Source organism: Melospiza georgiana, chromosome 9 (genome assembly GCF_028018845.1).
Source record: "Melospiza georgiana isolate bMelGeo1 chromosome 9, bMelGeo1.pri, whole genome shotgun sequence".
Taxonomy (NCBI): domain Eukaryota; kingdom Metazoa; phylum Chordata; class Aves; order Passeriformes; family Passerellidae; genus Melospiza; species Melospiza georgiana.
The window spans coordinates 21,637,606-21,653,322 of record NC_080438.1 but is presented as its reverse complement, the minus strand read 5'-3'; the positions used below and the strand labels follow the sequence as shown (position 1 = coordinate 21,653,322).

Here is a 15,717-nt window from a genome sequence, read left to right as displayed (position 1 = left end):
TGGGGGATCCCCCAAGGGCTGGAGGGGGTGACTCAGGGGCTCTGCCTTCCAGCCAGCAGCTGGAGGCAGCAGACAGGACTTCCCCTCTGTACTCCACAATCCTACTTCCTCATCAGATGGTGTTTTCTCCCACCCCCACAAAGCCTGCCAACTTTTCAAACTTTTATTAAATACAAAACCCCCGGTCTCTACGACCGAACGCTGCATTCAACGTACGCTGAAAAAAGGGTCAGACATTCAAATGTACAAAAGTCGCCGGTGGCCCCCAGCCCTGGCGAGCTGCCCTGCTCCCAACCCCACTGCTCCCAGCCCCCCATGGAGCATCAGGGGTGCTGGGGCTCCCAGTCCCATGGGGGGGCACAGGGCTCCTGCCCTGCATGGTCCCGGCCTCTCCTGCCTGCAGCCCCCTGCCCCTAGCCTGGAAGCGGGAAGGCAGACAAGGGGAGACCTCAAGGAGAAGATTCCCTCCCTGCTAGAGGGGGGCTGCACCAGCCCCCACCAAGAGGCCCTGGGGGGTTCAAATCAGCCCTATTTCCCCCACCAAAGGGGGAGGGCAGGTGAGGGCAGGCGCAGGCAGGGGCTGCACACACACACAGCACCTGCCTTTGGGGAAGGGGGATGGGATACAGCTGCCATCCCCCCAGCCCTGGGGAAACTGAGGCACAGCAAGGGGCATTCACTAATCAGAGGTCTCTGTTTGGCAGAGCTGAGACAGGGCCCGGCTCTAAGCACCAGACTAAAGCAGAGGAAGACAGCAAGCCACGTCTGTGTGCCCAGCAGCAGGGGCAGTGCCTGGCCAGGGCAGCAACCTCACCCTGATCCTGCCTGCCTGGGGGCCCCAGGCTGCTCCCATCCCCAGCTGGGGCAGCAGTGGCTCCAGCGCTTGTAAAGGGGGAAGCCTGCACCCCACTTCTCACAGCGCCGGTGGGGACCCTCCAGCTCTCACAGAGCAGTGGGATTTCACCCTCCCCACCCAGGGTGCAGGCAGGAGCCGGCACGGACTGGGGGCTCCTTGCCAGGCCTGGGGTTGCCCCCTCCCTCTGTGCCAGGAGCTGCTTGCAGGGCAGCTGGGCTCGTCCACCAACACACCACGTATGGGGCAGGGGTCCTGCAAACACACTCGTGGGGATGGGGGAGACAGAGAAATCCTAGGGACCAAAGGGCCGGCTGGGGGGCAGCCGTCTCCAGAAGGCAGCAGAGTAGGGAGAAAACATCCCTGTCCAGTCCTGGCTCTTGAGCTGGGGCAAAAGGCGCCGTGCCCAGCCAGCCCCAGGCACAGGGCTCGCAGTGGCAGGAGCCCTAGCCGCGGGCCAGGCGGGGCGGGGGCCTGCCGATCTCCACCGTGATGTTGGTGTACATGGGCTGGCGGGAGATCTCCACCAGCCGGTACTGCAGCGAGCTGATCCCGTCCCGCTTCATCGTCATTTTGGTGTTCTGGATCTTGGTGAATCTGGCAGAAAGAGCAGCAGGATGAGGATGGAAGGATGTCTTGTTGTAGTGCCAGCAGTGCTGGACCTCTGTAGGGGTGAGCAGCCAAGTGATCTCCCAGAGTCCCAACTGCCCCAGCCCCGCGGCTCACTCACCTCTGCGGGTTGGGCTCATTGTGCTTGTCGCGCTCATGCTTAATCATGCGGTACCTCCCAATGCGGATGTCGGGCCTCGACACCTTCATGCCATTCAGGGATATGCTGGGGGCCAGGAGAAGGGTGGGATCAGTGTGTGGGCACCAGAGTGGGACATTCCCCAGCCCAGAGACCTCCAGGGTCAGACCCCAAGCAAAATAAACCTGTCCCTGGTTAAACAAAGCTGTGCCAAGCCAAGATAAGCAAAGCCAGGCCCCTCCCAGGCCAGTGTCATGACCTAGGGTGCCACATGCCCCATGGCAGTGTGCCCAAAGCACCACTCCCGTCGAGGAACGAGCAGCTGCATTCAGCCTGTGCTGCACACAGGCAGCCATCCATGCGCAGCTATCCCTCCCTCCCTCCCTCTGCGGCCCCTGCCCTTTTCATTCCCTGAATGCCGCTGCCTAGCCCTTCCCTTGGAGCCCTCCCCTCAGATCAAGGGGCGCCTGAAGCTCTTCCAGAGCTCCACACACTTTTTGTCCCCCACCCTGAGCCCACCTAGTGTGGAAATAACAACCGTGCCACATGTCCAGTGCTCCCACAAGGGTGCCTTGCTAGTTTGGCCACTACAGGCTGGTTACACCCCACTGGCTGCACACTGCTTCCCTGGGCAGCACCATGGGGAACCCATGGGAGGTGAGGTGGCCATTGTCCAGCTCTGGCTCCCAACGCAGGGTGTGGGGAGACTGGGCTTTGTTCAGCTTGCAGCTGTACTGCTGCCTGCCGGCTGCTGGCAGGAATCACTGTGTGGCTGCTGCACGGCCACAACTGAAATGTTTCTAAGTTTTTAATCTCAGCCCTAGACACATCCAAGTCTAGCATCCCAGCCCCTGTATAGAGCAGAGCCCACAGGCACACCACACTGCAGGCTTCAGCCACAAGAGAGGCAGAGGAGTGTCCTGCAGCCCCCCAGCACCCTGGGAAAGGCCAGTTCCACCCATGAGGGTCACAACCCCAAAGCCAGAGTTAATTAAATCCCTCCCTGACATGTGGCACAGCCCATGTACATCCCCCACAAAACTGGAAACACCGGTGCTGTAAGGGTGCTAATTCAGTGCTCAGTGGGGAGCCTGGTACAACCCAACCAGTCAGTGCTAGTGAGGGGCTGGGCACCTACCGATTAAAGATGTCATCGTCCTCTCCGCCCCAGCCCCAGTACTCATTGGGAAAGCCATTGATCTTCAGGAACTGGGACTTGCTCAGCCCAGAGACACCACCAAAGTAGCCAGCATAGGGCAGCCTGCAGGTTGACAGCAAATGGGTCAGCCCCAGGAACAGGCAAAGATAGAGGCGAGCACCATGGGGATCCCAAGTACAAGTACCAACCCTTCCCTGTGTCACCCTCCTACCCAGGGTTCTTTCATCTCAGGTCTCTGCCATCTCAGGTCCGCAATTCGAGCCACTGACCTCATGCCTGCCCCAGGTGGCAGTCAAGGGTGGTTGCCCTGATGTCATCCCAGAGAGATATTCCAGCCCTGCCTGTGCAGAAACACCCCAGCACCCCAGGGCACCCACCTGAACCCAAACTTGTCCATGCCAACAGCAAAGTGCCGTGGCTGCTCGTAGCAGCGATAGAGGTTGCGATCGTCCATGGGGATGAGATCCACGTCGCTGAAAATGAAGCAGTCATACTCCTCGTCGTCCTTGAGCGCCTCCATGAATCCCACGTTGAGCAGCTTGGCCCGGTTGAAGGTGTCTTCACCGAACTGCAGGGCAAAGCTCAGCAATGCCTGCTTGTCCACCCCAGCCCTGCCACCCCTTGCTCCCGCCCCCTCACCTGGTTGATGATGTAGATACCGTAAGCCACCTTCTGCCGGCGCAGGATGGGGTGCAGGTAGTGCAGCCAGTACTTGAGGTGGTGCTCGCGGTGCCGAAAGGGGATGAGGATGGCCACCTTCTGCCGGGGCAGGCAGTCTGGGGGGGTGTACTTGCCACCCTGGCGCACATCAGGGTTCTCCCGCTGCACTCGCTCCATGCTCATGGGAGAGCTGAACTCGATGAGCAGGCGCCCAACTGTGAGAGGGAGGGCCGGGCAATGCCCGCAGGACAGGACACGGTCAGGGTCACGGTCACCTGCCGCTCCTGCCCAGGGCGGCAAAGCAAACAGCGAGGGGGACCTGCAGGGGGGACCAGCACTGCTGAGGGCAGAGAGTGCTCAGAACATTTCCTAAAACAGGGCAGAGAGACTGGGCTAACAAAACCTGAAACCAGCTGTCCTGATACGCTTCCAGGCTGGGGTTTCTCTACTGTTTCATGGGAAAGCCATACCCAGGGCCCATGGGATAAGGATGTCAGCCATGAGCACCCACCTTAGCCCCATGTTCAGAGTCAGAGCCCAAATTCATCCCAAATGCTCACCCAGCATGTCTCACCTAAACCAGGAGGTGTCTCCTGGCAGGGCTGCAAGGGCTTCTCAGTGGCAGACTGGTTGGTGCTGGGCTTGGTGCTGGGGGACGGGGCCTCAGCACCGGCTGGCCCGTAGCTGGGAACGGTGCCGTTGGGGCGGGACGAGTTGGAGAAGGGGTGGGCGCGCGAGGCGTTCCTGGCGTTGAAACGGCTGAAGAAGTCCAGGTGCTGCGCGTAGACGTCAAAATAGAGGATCATGATGATGACGAAGTGGAGCAGGCAGAGCAGCAGCACGGCCTTGCAAATCCTTTCCAGGGTCACCCCCAAGAGCAGCCTGGTCATCTTCTGGGCACGGGCAGGCGGACATGTGCGCTTGGCGGGGCAGGGGGGCGGCTCCAGCCACGGTCCTGATCCTGCCAAGACACCTCACGCTCAGGACACCACGAGCCTGAGCCCCCAGCCCTGCCCAAATGACAGTGGGACAGCAGGAGCAGGATAGGCCTGATGCAGACGGGAAGGGCTTGCAGGCTGGAATGCCAAAGAGCACCCCAGGGGGAATGCTGCACCTGGATCCCTGCTCTGAAGGCACAACCATGAAGATATGAGAGGTCCTCAGGCCCACATAGCAAATCATCTCCTTGCTTTCCTAGGCCAAGACCAGAACAGGACAGATCCACTCCCCTTTCCTTTTCCCACCCATAGAGATTATGCAGACACCTCTAGACATGCCACAAACAGCCTCCACAGGGGTTGAGCCCTTGACAAAGGCTTCGCTCTCCAAAAACAGCCTGAGATGTCACAAGAGCACCACAGGTGTCCCCACCTGCCGCCCCTCTCTGAGGCACCCCACTTCCCTGTTCCCCATCCTGCTCCCACCCCACAGAGCTACACCCCAGCAGCAGCACCAAAGCCGGGCAGCAATGAGAGTCACGCCAGGCTGAGCCAAGCAGAACATCCCAGCCCTCCCCCCCGAGTCAGCGTTCCCTGCCACATCCAGGGGGGTCTGGCATTCAGCCAGAGGTGCAGATCCTCTCCCCTCCTCCTGATGGTGAGGCCTCCTGGGACACTGGACTGCTGGAAGTCAGGGTCCCCTTATCTCCCACATGACGCCTGGAGCTGGGCCAGAGCCCTGCTGGGAAGCCAGCTGGGAGAGTCACTGGAGAGCCCCAGAGAAGTCAAACCATGCGGCCTTTCCCAGCCCTGCCACAGCACAGCCATGCACCCCAGCTCCTGCCCTGAGCCCTGCCCTGCTAGTCCCTGCTTTTAGGGAAGCTGCTGGACACAGCAAAGCAATCTCAAGGGACAGGCACCGGGGTTCACAAAGCCCTGAGGATCTCAGGACAGGCCAGAGCTGCTGCCTGGTCCCTGTGGGACCCTGGTGGCCGAGGGTCTGCAGCAGGATCCCCAGCAGGAGTGCAGGTAGCACCCAACAGTGCTGGCAACCAGTCACTGGCAGCTGCCAGCCCTGTCCAGAGGGGCTCCCCAGGGAGCCACAGGGCACTAAGCTGGCAGTGATGGCCACACTGGATGGGTACGGGGATTGGAGCTGATGTGTGAAGGAGGATCCTCTGCCCAACCCTGCTCTGGGGTGTCCCCTCCCCATTGCCGGACTGACCCTGGCAGGCAGACCCTGGAACCCATCACAGGCAGAGAGGTGCTGGAAAAAGGTCTGAGCCCAATGGCCCAACCATGCCTACCCTCCCTGTGCAGGATGCACAGCAGCACCCCTGTGGATAGGGGGGTCCTGGCATGTGTCAGCAGCACATCCCCACATCCAGTTTTTTTTCTACAAAGTAGCTCTCTGAAGAAAAGCTTGCTTTGCTGTTATTGCTCAGACTTTCCCCTGGATCACAGTGCCTTGTCACCCCACACAGAGTGACACAGGAACCTGCCTGCCCCCAGCACCTGCCAGAAACCCTCCTCAAACACCTGTGCAGTGCAAGGAGTGGTGGTGCCTCAACAGCAAGATAGGGATGCAATAGGGAAAAATCAGAGCTGGTTATAGGGGCCCTTTGGTTTGGTCCATGAGGCAAGTAGGCAGCGACACTCAGCAAGAACAAAAGCAAAGCACTCCATCAAGCAGCAGCCACAGGACACCATGAACATGAGTGGGCTTAAACTGCTAAGGAGGGGGTTATGAAATATGATGTCATCTCCCCCCACAGCAGCATCTGTGCAGGGTGTGAGAGGCCAAAAGCAAGCTGGGGATGGGGAGCTGCTCCCCAGGGTTTCAAGCCAGTGCAGTATGTGCCATGGGGCCGGTGATGCTCGTTTTGCAGTGGGTGCTCAACCCCGTGCACTCAATCCTTCTTCCCTCAAGACATCCCATGCCTGAGAGAAGGGAGGCACGGTGGGACCCGGTGGCCCCGATGCCCTAAAGGTGACAACCTGCCGGCCAAAAGTGGGGCGAGGGGCCGCATTCAGCACAACTAACACTCCCCCACCCCCTAATTTTTCCCAGTCCCCGACACATGCAGAAACTTATTTAAAAAATGAGAAACAACCTCAAAATCAGTCTTTTTCCCGAGTCGGAGTGGTGCCGCCCATGAGTGGCCGGGATCGCATCCCGCGGGTCGCATCCCGGGCCTCACCCGCCCGGCCAGGCCTGCCCGCGCCGCTCCACTCACCGCGGCCTCGGGGCTGCCGCGCCGCCCCGGCGCTGGTCAGCGGCCCCCGCCGCCGCCTCCTTCTCTTCCTCTTCCTTCTCTTCCTCCTCCAGCCCCGGCCGCCGGCCCGCGGGCTCCCATGCCCGGGGCTGCGGGGGGCCCAGCCGGCCGGGCCGCCGCACCGCCGAGAGCCGCAGGGAGACGGGGCCGCGCCCGCACGCCGGCTCCGCCCGCCGCCGCCGCACCGGGCGGGGCCGCCGCCGCCGCCCGCCCCGGAGCCGCGGGCCGAGGAGGGCAGTCCCGCAGGCACCGAGGCCTCGGGGCGCCGATCCCAGGGATGCAGACACACCCGGGGGTGCCCGGTGCCTCCGGCTGCGCCGCGGGATGCTCAGCCCTCGGCACCGGGCGCAGCAGCGGGGACCCTCCGAGCACCGCCGGGACACCGGCACGGGGTGTCCCGGCCTTTCTCCGTTCCCTGGCTCCTCGTTGCCGGAAGGCAGCGCTTCCACGGACCCACCTGCGGCGACTCCCACGCTCCCGGCCGTTGGTGCTGGCTCAGCGACGGTTGCAACCTATTTGTGGCTCCTTCCCCCCCACACCACCCTTTCTATGTTTCATTGCTAGGAAACACCGGGAATCTCACTCTCCTTACCACAATGGCATAAGTGAAAGATCGTGGTTTGGTCCCACCACAAGTTCGGCCCACCACAAGGAGTTTTTGCACTGTCTGCAGCCTTTCCCTTCTGCCACCCGCTCAGCTCCCTTCCCCAGCACTTGTGCCTGTTTAGAGCAGCCCTGTGCCCCGAGCCCCTTCCTCCTGCCATGCCTGGCTGCTCACCCAAGCGAGGGCTTTCCAGCTCCCTTCAGCAGACAGCCTTTCAGCAGAGAACCGAGTGGCACCTACCCAGCCCAGCCCTGTTCCACCCCTGCAAACAAGCCCTGCTGAAAGCAGTCCAACTCTTCTCCAGCTCTTGGTTTGGCTCCTCAGCAGGTGGCATTTTTATCATCCATACCTACACATGGATACCAAAATATCTTTTAACTCCTGCTGCTGCTGGTTCTAAATGAGACTAGGTGTAAGATCCTGGAGCCTTGTTTTAGCTTTTTTTTCCCTCTGCTTGAGCAGCAGGTGTTTAGTCCAAGTCCTGGAACCCGAGTGCACACCTAGAACCACAGGGCGTGCTCACCTTATCAATGCTGGCTATGGTAGGCAGGCTGTGGGTCACCCTGAAAGTAGCCCTGATGGGTCCCATGTCCTTATAAGGGGCCTGTGGGCAAGTCTGGAGCCCACTCCCCTGCCAAAGCTGTGATATTCACAGGCAGGATTGGGAGAGTGGAAAAGCACCTTATGGAGGCACATTTCTGATAGCAGATGCATTTCTATCTGGGCAGGGCAAGGCCCATCACTGAAAAACAAGTGGGTGAGTCTTTCAAGACAGCTGCTAACCAGGAAGATGATTAACCCACACAGCAACTTCTCTAACTCCAGCACAGCACAGCCCCTCCGGCTCCAGACATCTCCTTCCTGAGCTTGGTGTGGATCTGATGAAATGGCTCTGCAGCTCCCACACAGAACAGGCAAAAGTCTGCCCACACCTGACACTCTTTCTTCAAACCAGGCAGGGCCCAGTTTGTGTTCTGCCACTACACAGGTGTCACATTGCTCCTGTGAGAGCCTCCAGCCCCAGGGGACATCCAGCACGGGTAGCAGAGGCAGTAGCTTGGTTTTCCTCCCACAACTGTCATGCAACCAGGGCTGAAATTCACTGCAGCCCCAAAACTCATAGGACAGTCTGGAACAGAGGCAGGAGAGCAGCAGATCTCAGAGGGGCCATGCAGAGGCAGCTGCCCTAGTTCAAGGGCAAGAATCAGCAGACTCCAGCAGTCTCACTGCTGCCCCAGCCTGTGGCATCCACACAGGAAGACAGAAGGACAGTTCCAAGAGTGCATCTGCTCTGACACAGCACTGGAAGATCAGTGCTTTCTCTATGAAGGTATACTGGTAGAAGAACAGTATGAGGGCCTTGTGCCGCATACAGCAGATGCAGCAGCCTCCAGGCTCTCAGCAGAGCACATGCAGAAGGACCTTGTTCTTCCCTTCCCCCAAGCAGCAGATGAGCTGCAGGTCCAGCTGTCTACAGCCAACTTCCCCACACTATTCAGCACAGCTAGGGACAGGGAACAGAGCCAGCACAAAGTGTCCCCACCCCTGGGACCTCTACCTGGACAGAGGGGCACTGCAGACTGGAGAGCCCCAGCATGCAGCCCAGTCCCACCAGGGAGCTGCTGGCTGAAGGATGCCCTTTGAAGGGGCAAAAGTTTCACTTTGTTCTTCTGGTGCTCTCCAGCTAGACAATGGGGCTATGGACACTGTGTACACCCCCCTACACTAAACTACCTGGATGGGAGCTGAAAAGCACAAAGCAGCTTGTGTTGGGCTGCTAGGAGCCTGGCAGAGGCAATTCAGAGCTGCCTGCTGCCTGTTCCAACAGCCTTGTACCTGCTCCAGGCAGCAAGGCACAGCTCCACGTTCCCACAGCCCAAAGAGGGTGGCTCTTGCAGCCTGAGAAAGCAACAGAATTAACACCACATAGGCAGGACAGCACCAGGCTCCTGGAACAGGACAGGGATTTTGCCAGAGGCACAGAGAGGAATCTCTGGGGGAGCCCAAACCAGCAATTGCTCTCAGCAAACCTCCCCAGCATGCACAGGGAAGAGAAAGAGCTGGACAAGAACCATATTTATTTCACTGACACAGGATTGCACTGATGGTCAATTCTACACACCGGGGACGGGCAGCAGCAGGGCCCCACGAGCTGGGCCAGGCTGCTGGGGGCAGAATTCACACAGAGAAATTTGTTTCTTCCAAGGGGCCGACTGATCTGCAGGACGGGGCTCTAGGCGGTCAGGCTCCTGCTGCCGGTGCCAGCATCTCCACCCCAACCGAGTATAGAAACATTAAATAAGTATGTACAGAACCTCTTGGGGTGCGCTGGAACAGGCTGAGTGCAACAGGGCTCAGCCCATTTTTACTTTAGATGTCTGCAAAGAAAGAAGAGAGGTTAGGTTGTGGCCCACAAACCCCAGCTTAGCACCCCAGTCCCACCCAAGCACCCCAGGACCATCCAGAAGCTGCAGACAGCATATCAGGCCTACTGGTAAGACACAAATGTCACACAAGGTGCATGCAAGTTGACATTCCCAGTGACAGAAGGGCCATCAGAAGGGTTCCCAATGTTGCAAATAGGCACAGTAAGGTCTGGGAAGAGCTGTGCCACCCCAAGCCTTGTAAGCAGCCTCCCCATCCCAATACAGAGATTGTGCTGAAACCCAGGTGTGTCTCCCTGGGGCTGGAAAGCATCCAGGGTGACAGCACCTTGTGCTCACTCAGGCCTGGTGGCCTCAGGAAGCAGGTACCTGCAGGATAGCAACGATGACTCCAAACAGCCCTATGGCACTGCCAAAGATTTCCACGATCAGGATCTTGACGAAGAGGCTGGCATTCTGGGCATCAGCCAGGGCAGCCCCGCTGCCCACGATGCCCACACAGACCCCACAGAAGAGATTGCATAAACCCACGGTCAGACCAGCTCCAAACATGGAGAAACCTGTGAGAGAGGAATGCTGCAACAACAGGATGTAACCCCTGCCACTTGCACCCAGGACATGCTGCAGAAGCTCTGTCTGAAGGTGACAGAATACCAGGAGCTGCGAAGCCCCAACAACGCCCTGTTTGGGGAGCAGGATTGCTCCTAGGTGTGCCTCAGGTCCCACAGTGCCAGGTCACTGCTCCACCCAGGGAAGGAACAGTGCTGCTGCTGCACAGCACAGCCTGCTGGGCACAGGAGGTGCTAGAAGAGTCACATGTCCTTCAGACACCAGCAGCCGACCATGGGTGGGTCAGAGGTGGGGTCAGGGTGTGGCAGTGCTCACAGAGACCCAGAAGTCCTTACCTGCGTGGTAGTTCCTGGCTCCAATCTCTTCTGGGGTGACTCCATTGAAAGGCTGAGAGAAAGCACAGGACCTGGGTTAGTGACAAGTCTGTGGTCTCTGGAAGAGGTACCTGTCCCTGATAAGCCTCATTTTGGCCAGAGCCAGTCCCTGATTCAACATCATGGCTTCATGGAATCAGCCTTGTGTGTGCTCTCCCAACCCTCTCTTTATCACAGGCAAGGATCCCTACACAGACCACCAGTCCAGGGGCTCCCAAAGGCACAAGAGTGTTCCCAGTGCCCACAGGGCCACCCCTCACCATACTGGCCCATGACCAGCTGTGCCATCCCTGCACCAGCCCCATGGCCTCGGGTGCTCCCATACCTCAGCCATGTTACTGATGACTATTGCCATGATGATCCCGTAGATGGCCACGGCCTCACAGAAAATGATGCTGTGGGAGAAAGGCAAAGCCTGAGCACAGCACTTCAGTCAGTCTCACCAGTGTCCTGGGGGAAAGACCCCACCCCAAGGAGCCCCTGCCAGTTCATGCCCAGCCAGCCAGACCCTTCTATAGCCATATGGGAAGCTACCCACTGCTTAACTTTCAAACTAGGGGAGCTGCCAAACACAAAGGCTGGATGCTGGTTCTGCTGTGGCACCTGAGTAAGCTGCAAGGATCCTGTTGGAAGCAGGCCTAGGAAGCCTTGCCCTTCACCAGCCTGTTTCTGCTCCTTGTGGAAGGGTTGTGCAAGGAGAACCCTTGCCTGGGCAGGATGTGTGATCTCAGGGTGTTTGTTTTGAACACACTGGGCTCATTCACAGTGTGATATCACACAGTGACCCTTCAAAGCAGCACTCTGGCTCCTTTAGGGCTCTTTGTTTTGAAAGCAAACAGCATCAGCAGCTCAGCAAGGAGCAGCCTGCCAGCAGCACCCAGCTAGAGAGCAGACAGAAGCCTCTTCACTGGGTTGTGACCTGCCCCACTCAGGTGCAGCACAAGAACCAACCCCAGGTGTGTGGGTGCTTACCTCACCAGATTCTTTGTTTTGATCCGCGGGGCTTTGACTCCACCGCCAATGATGCTGGAGCCTGTGATGTAAATCCCCCTGTAGCAGACAAGGGTGGTTGGTAGAAGATCTGGCACTCACAGAATTCTATACAGAAGCCAGGATCTTTCAGCTGAGCAAAGAATCAGGCATGCAGCTGGGGGCACTGAGCATTCAGCCGAGCCACTCCCAGGGTATGGGTGGCCCCAGGCTGCACCACCTACACCAGCAGAACTGCTGGGGCACAAGAGCCACCATGGACAGCCCATGCTCAGGGTACAGCTTCCAGAGACTTCCCTGTCTTTCCACTGCCACTACTGCCCGTGGGCTGGTCCACCCATACCCCACAGCAGTCCAGCAATTCAGCCCCGGTGGTGTGGTGACCCACAGCCCCACATGTACACACTGCTCTACCCTGCTCTGCTGTGGGAAAACTGCAGTGCATACACAGCTACTGAGGTGGGACAGCAGGAGAGTGCTCAAGAGCCAGTCCCACTCACCAGGCAGCTCCCACCACAGACAGGGAGATGGCCAAGCCAATGCCCAGGTTGGACCACATGTACGGTGAGGTCTCTGTCAGAAACCTGGAGAGGAAGAAATGTCCTGAGTTAGCACACAGGCTGAGCCCCCACAGTCACACCACACAGCCTATCCCAAACCAGGTACCCCTCCACAAAATCATGAAGCCCAAGATGGGTTGGGCAGCCAGACAGCAGGACATTGAGAACCTCTGTCTGCCAGCCAGAAACACAGGACCCTCACCTGCATGGATCAAGGTCTTCCTCCCAAGCCCTCACTGTGAAGCAGAAGCCTGGGCTTGGAGACGTGGAGGGCAGAGCAGCAATAGCTGCACCAGGACCTTGTAGGGAGCCAGCCACAGGAGCACAGGGGCTGCATCCATCCCACCTCCCGGGGAGCAGAGTTCCTGCTCACTGCAGCTCGGGTTCTCCTGCCATGCAGTGACCACTGCCCATCACCCAAAAGCAAGTGCTGCTCCTGGGAGGCACTGCCAGCACTGCCAGCCTCTCACACAGCCCTGAGGGTGCCCGAGCTTACAGGGAACTCACCAAGCCACATCGAAGCGGAAGCCCAGGTCAAATATTGTGTAGCAGATCCCTGGAAAGCAAGAACAAGATGGAAACCTCCAGGGAGGCAGCAGCTGGATCCAGCACTGCTGGTTCCTCCCCCACCTGCACAGCCCCAAGGCAAAGGCCCAGGAGCACAGCACAGCATGAAGGAGGGTCACTGGGAATACTGGCTCAAGCATGCAGAGCTGTGGGCCAGGGTGTCCCCTCCAAATCCTACCCCTGTGATGCCAACACTTCCACATCAGCACAGGACAGACAGCCTGTGCCTGAGGTACTGTCAAACCCCATCCCAGTCTTGCCCAGAAGATGATCATGGTTGTTGTCACACCCGTTTTCCATTCCCTGTCCCTGCTGAGCACCCACAGACCACGCTGAGCTACAGGGTCTCAATCCTCAGCCCGTGGCTCTCCAATGGCTCAGCCCTGCTGGAGAGCCACAGGGACCAGCTGTGAGCTCTTCCCTGCCACAGGGGGGACAAGAGGAGCCAGGCTGTGCCCTGACTGACCACCACATGCTGCTGCATCACCATCCCATCAGTGTTTGTGCTGCTTTCCAGGAGCCCACCAACACGAGAAGCTCCAGCTTTGCTCCAACACCCCCTTTCCAAGGCTGTGGGCTCAAGACATGACTGTTGTTCTCAGCATTTCCCCCAGGATAATTTCCAGGTAAATTTATACTCCAGCACAGGTGGGAGACACCACACCACTGTCCTGAGAAACTTAGAAAAGCCTTTCCTTTCCAAGGAGGGCTTGCCCTGCTGTGCTCATCTCCCACCAGGAACCACAGCCAAGAGTCACATCCCTGCACATGCAGAGGTGCTGCACCAAAACCCTGCCTTGCTCTGAGCTCCTGAATGTGAAACGTGGCTGCTGACCAGGAGAGACACTTGCTCTTTGCTGGAAAAGGGAGGGTGACCAGCCCTAAGGAACAGATAAGCACAGGCATCGTGGCACCGTGTGCTCCATGCCAGGCACAGGGGGAAGGCACAGCTCTGCCATATCTGACTGTAACCAGTCCCTGCCTGTGTGACGCTGATCCCACGAACAGTTGGGAAAAGGGGAAATGGGAAACCTGTGGAATGCTCTGATGCAGCAGAGAGGTCACTGCCCGTGTGCCACTGCTCCCTTCCACCCCAGAGCAGCAGCCTGCAAGTAGGGGGTGATGGCAATCTGCCCAGCAGAAATGTGGGGGCAGGACCATGCCCTTCCCTGAGCACAGCAGGACAGCTCATGCCACTGGAAGGGCTCAGCACTGCAGATCCCTGGCAGCAGGGATGTCCCCATCATTCTCATGTGCTCACCCCTCCATGTGCAGCCCAGGTCTCAGCACCGCCCAGAGCACCCTCAGGAGAGCACACAAACACTGTCAGGCCCCATAACGGGAGGTGGTAATGCTGATCACTCTCTGTGCCACACATTTGGGGTGCCCCCCTCCTCTATAGAGACACACAAGAAAGAAGGATGGTGCCAGCACAGCCAAGGAATACAGAGGAAAGCCACAGCCCAGCCTGCACGTCTGGCAACCTTCAAGGATGATCTCTAGTGCTGGGTCCAGCCAGTCTGTTTACTTGTGTTTTGGCTTTGCTGCTTGGCTGTCAGAACAGGAACTGAACCCAGCCAGCCTCAGCTGCCTCCACTCCCCAGAAGTGGTAAAAGAGAGCTACAACCAGCTCAGGGCAGGTCCTCAGGGCACCTTTCATCTCTTCAAGAACAGGTGCAACCTTAGATTCATATGCAAAAGAAACAGGGTAAAGGACACTCTCCTGTGAGCCCTGACTTGCAGCCCTGAAGCCAGAAGGACAGAAGACAGGGCAGCAGGACTGAAGGATCAAATCAGGGCTTAGGACAAAGACAGAAGACACAAAGAGACCCTGCTGCAACACTGCATGGAGCAAGACCACTTCCTGCTCATGGTCCTTCTCAAAAACGGACTGCAACAGGGCAGGGGAAGTTCAGACTAACTGGGCTCAGCTCAGCAAGATTTTCCAACAGTCTCACATGCACAGGGTGAATGTGCACTGCTGTGAGCTACATGATTCAGAGAGCCCAGGGAGGCAGCTCTGGGCCCACAGTGGGTTCACCAGGTGCTGCAAACACGAGGGAGTGAGACACCCCTCACTCCTGACTCATTCTCTCCCCTCACCCCAACACTGAAGCAATGGCCAAGGTTTCCCCAGCCTCTGCCTGGTTTGTGGTCATTCTGTGCTAAGAGAAAATAACCAGCAGCACCAGCACAAAATCCACCTGCTGGCCCTAGGGCATTAAATCCATCCTCCAAAAGCCCAACACCCTCAGCAGCACCCCATGGACTGCCATGAAGCAGCTCCACCATCATCCAAACTGCATGTTCTCTCATGCTGCCACAGCTTGGCAGAGCAAGGCGATCTCTCCACCCGAGAGACATCAACCAGCAGAGTCTGCAGCACCGGGCTCCTCCTGCCTTCACCTGCCCCGATCTACCGAACCCCCGATGGGCACCGGCACCGGCACCCTTCTGCTCTCGTACACACAGAGAAGCAAATCAACTGCTCAAGCCACACACGCTCAGAGCTGCGCATGCATCAGCGACTGGGGGTGACCCGGCACCGCTGGGGCTCGGGGGCAGCAGCCACAGGCCCGCTGGGGGTGACCCGGCACCGCTGGGGCTCCGAGGGCACTGCCCGGGCTGGGGAGCCCCCAGCAGCACCCCCGGCCATGCCAGAGAGCACGGGGCAGCCCCACGGAGCGCCGCGGCCACCGGGGCCCGACAACGCTGCACCCCTCACCGCCGGGCTGCCTTTCGCACATCAAAGCAACCCTCCCGCCCTCCGCAGCACGGGCAGGAACCGCAGACGCCCCTCGGGCCCGGAACCCCCTGCCGCCCCCCGGCTCAGCCCCGCAGCGCAGCCCCCGGACCCCCCTTCTCCCCGCCCCGGCGCTGACCGACGCCGAGCAGCGTGGTCCAGAAGGCGAGGCCGAGCCCCGAGTAGAGCAGGGCGAGCCCCGTCATGGCGGCGGCGGCGGCACCGGGCGGCGCGGCGGGAGCGGATCGGGCCGGGTCACCTGACCCCCGCGCGGCACCTGACCGGAACTGC

At 59.1% G+C, this 15,717-nt stretch overlaps 2 protein-coding genes across 4 annotated transcripts; both read right to left on the bottom strand.

Moving 5' to 3' along the window:
* Positions 1–149: 149 nt before the first annotated feature.
* On the bottom strand, positions 150–6,698 carry B4GALT2 (beta-1,4-galactosyltransferase 2). Of its 2 annotated transcripts, none has more exons than XM_058030427.1 (7): positions 6,596–6,698; positions 3,995–4,381; positions 3,400–3,635; positions 3,138–3,328; positions 2,740–2,862; positions 1,584–1,688; positions 150–1,450 (listed from the first exon to the last, which is right to left on the bottom strand). In XM_058030427.1, the coding sequence occupies exons 2-7, from the start codon at positions 4,308–4,310 to the stop codon at positions 1,300–1,302; spliced, it is 1,122 nt and encodes a 373-aa protein (XP_057886410.1). In that variant the 5' UTR covers positions 4,311–4,381; positions 6,596–6,698; the 3' UTR covers positions 150–1,299. The 2 variants fall into 2 exon arrangements, with proteins under 2 accessions (XP_057886410.1, XP_057886409.1); XM_058030426.1 differs by lacking the exon at positions 6,596–6,698 and adding an exon at positions 6,473–6,549.
* Positions 6,699–9,299: 2,601 nt separating this feature from the next.
* Positions 9,300–15,700, bottom strand: ATP6V0B (ATPase H+ transporting V0 subunit b). Of its 2 annotated transcripts, XM_058030429.1 has the most exons (8): positions 15,566–15,700; positions 12,624–12,672; positions 12,057–12,140; positions 11,539–11,616; positions 10,892–10,961; positions 10,528–10,579; positions 9,992–10,182; positions 9,300–9,616 (listed from the first exon to the last, which is right to left on the bottom strand). In XM_058030429.1, exons 1-8 carry the CDS (start codon positions 15,630–15,632, stop codon positions 9,593–9,595), a joined length of 615 nt encoding a protein of 204 aa, XP_057886412.1. In that variant the 5' UTR covers positions 15,633–15,700; the 3' UTR covers positions 9,300–9,592. The 2 variants fall into 2 exon arrangements, with proteins under 2 accessions (XP_057886412.1, XP_057886411.1); XM_058030428.1 differs by lacking the exon at positions 15,566–15,700 and having other exon boundaries at positions 12,624–13,937.
* Between the last annotated feature and the right edge of the window lie 17 nt (positions 15,701–15,717).

Coding starts and splice junctions, on each gene's coding strand:
- B4GALT2 (XM_058030427.1), bottom strand. CDS start 4,310: ATGACCAGGCTGCTCTTGGGGGTGACCCTGGAAAGGATTTGCAAGGCC. Junction 3,636..3,994: donor GGAGACACCTCCTGGTTTAG/GTGAGACATGCT, acceptor TCCCTCTCACAG/TTGGGCGCCTGCTCATCGAG. Junction 1,451..1,583: donor AATGAGCCCAACCCGCAGAG/GTGAGTGAGCCG, acceptor TCTTTCTGCCAG/ATTCACCAAGATCCAGAACA.
- ATP6V0B (XM_058030428.1), bottom strand. CDS start 12,958: ATGATCATCTTCTGGGCAAGACTGGGATGGGGTTTGACAGTACCTCAG. Junction 11,617..12,056: donor TCTGTGGTGGGAGCTGCCTG/GTGAGTGGGACT, acceptor TGTCTGCTACAG/GGGGATTTACATCACAGGCT. Junction 10,962..11,538: donor AAAACAAAGAATCTGGTGAG/GTAAGCACCCAC, acceptor TTTCTCCCACAG/CATCATTTTCTGTGAGGCCG.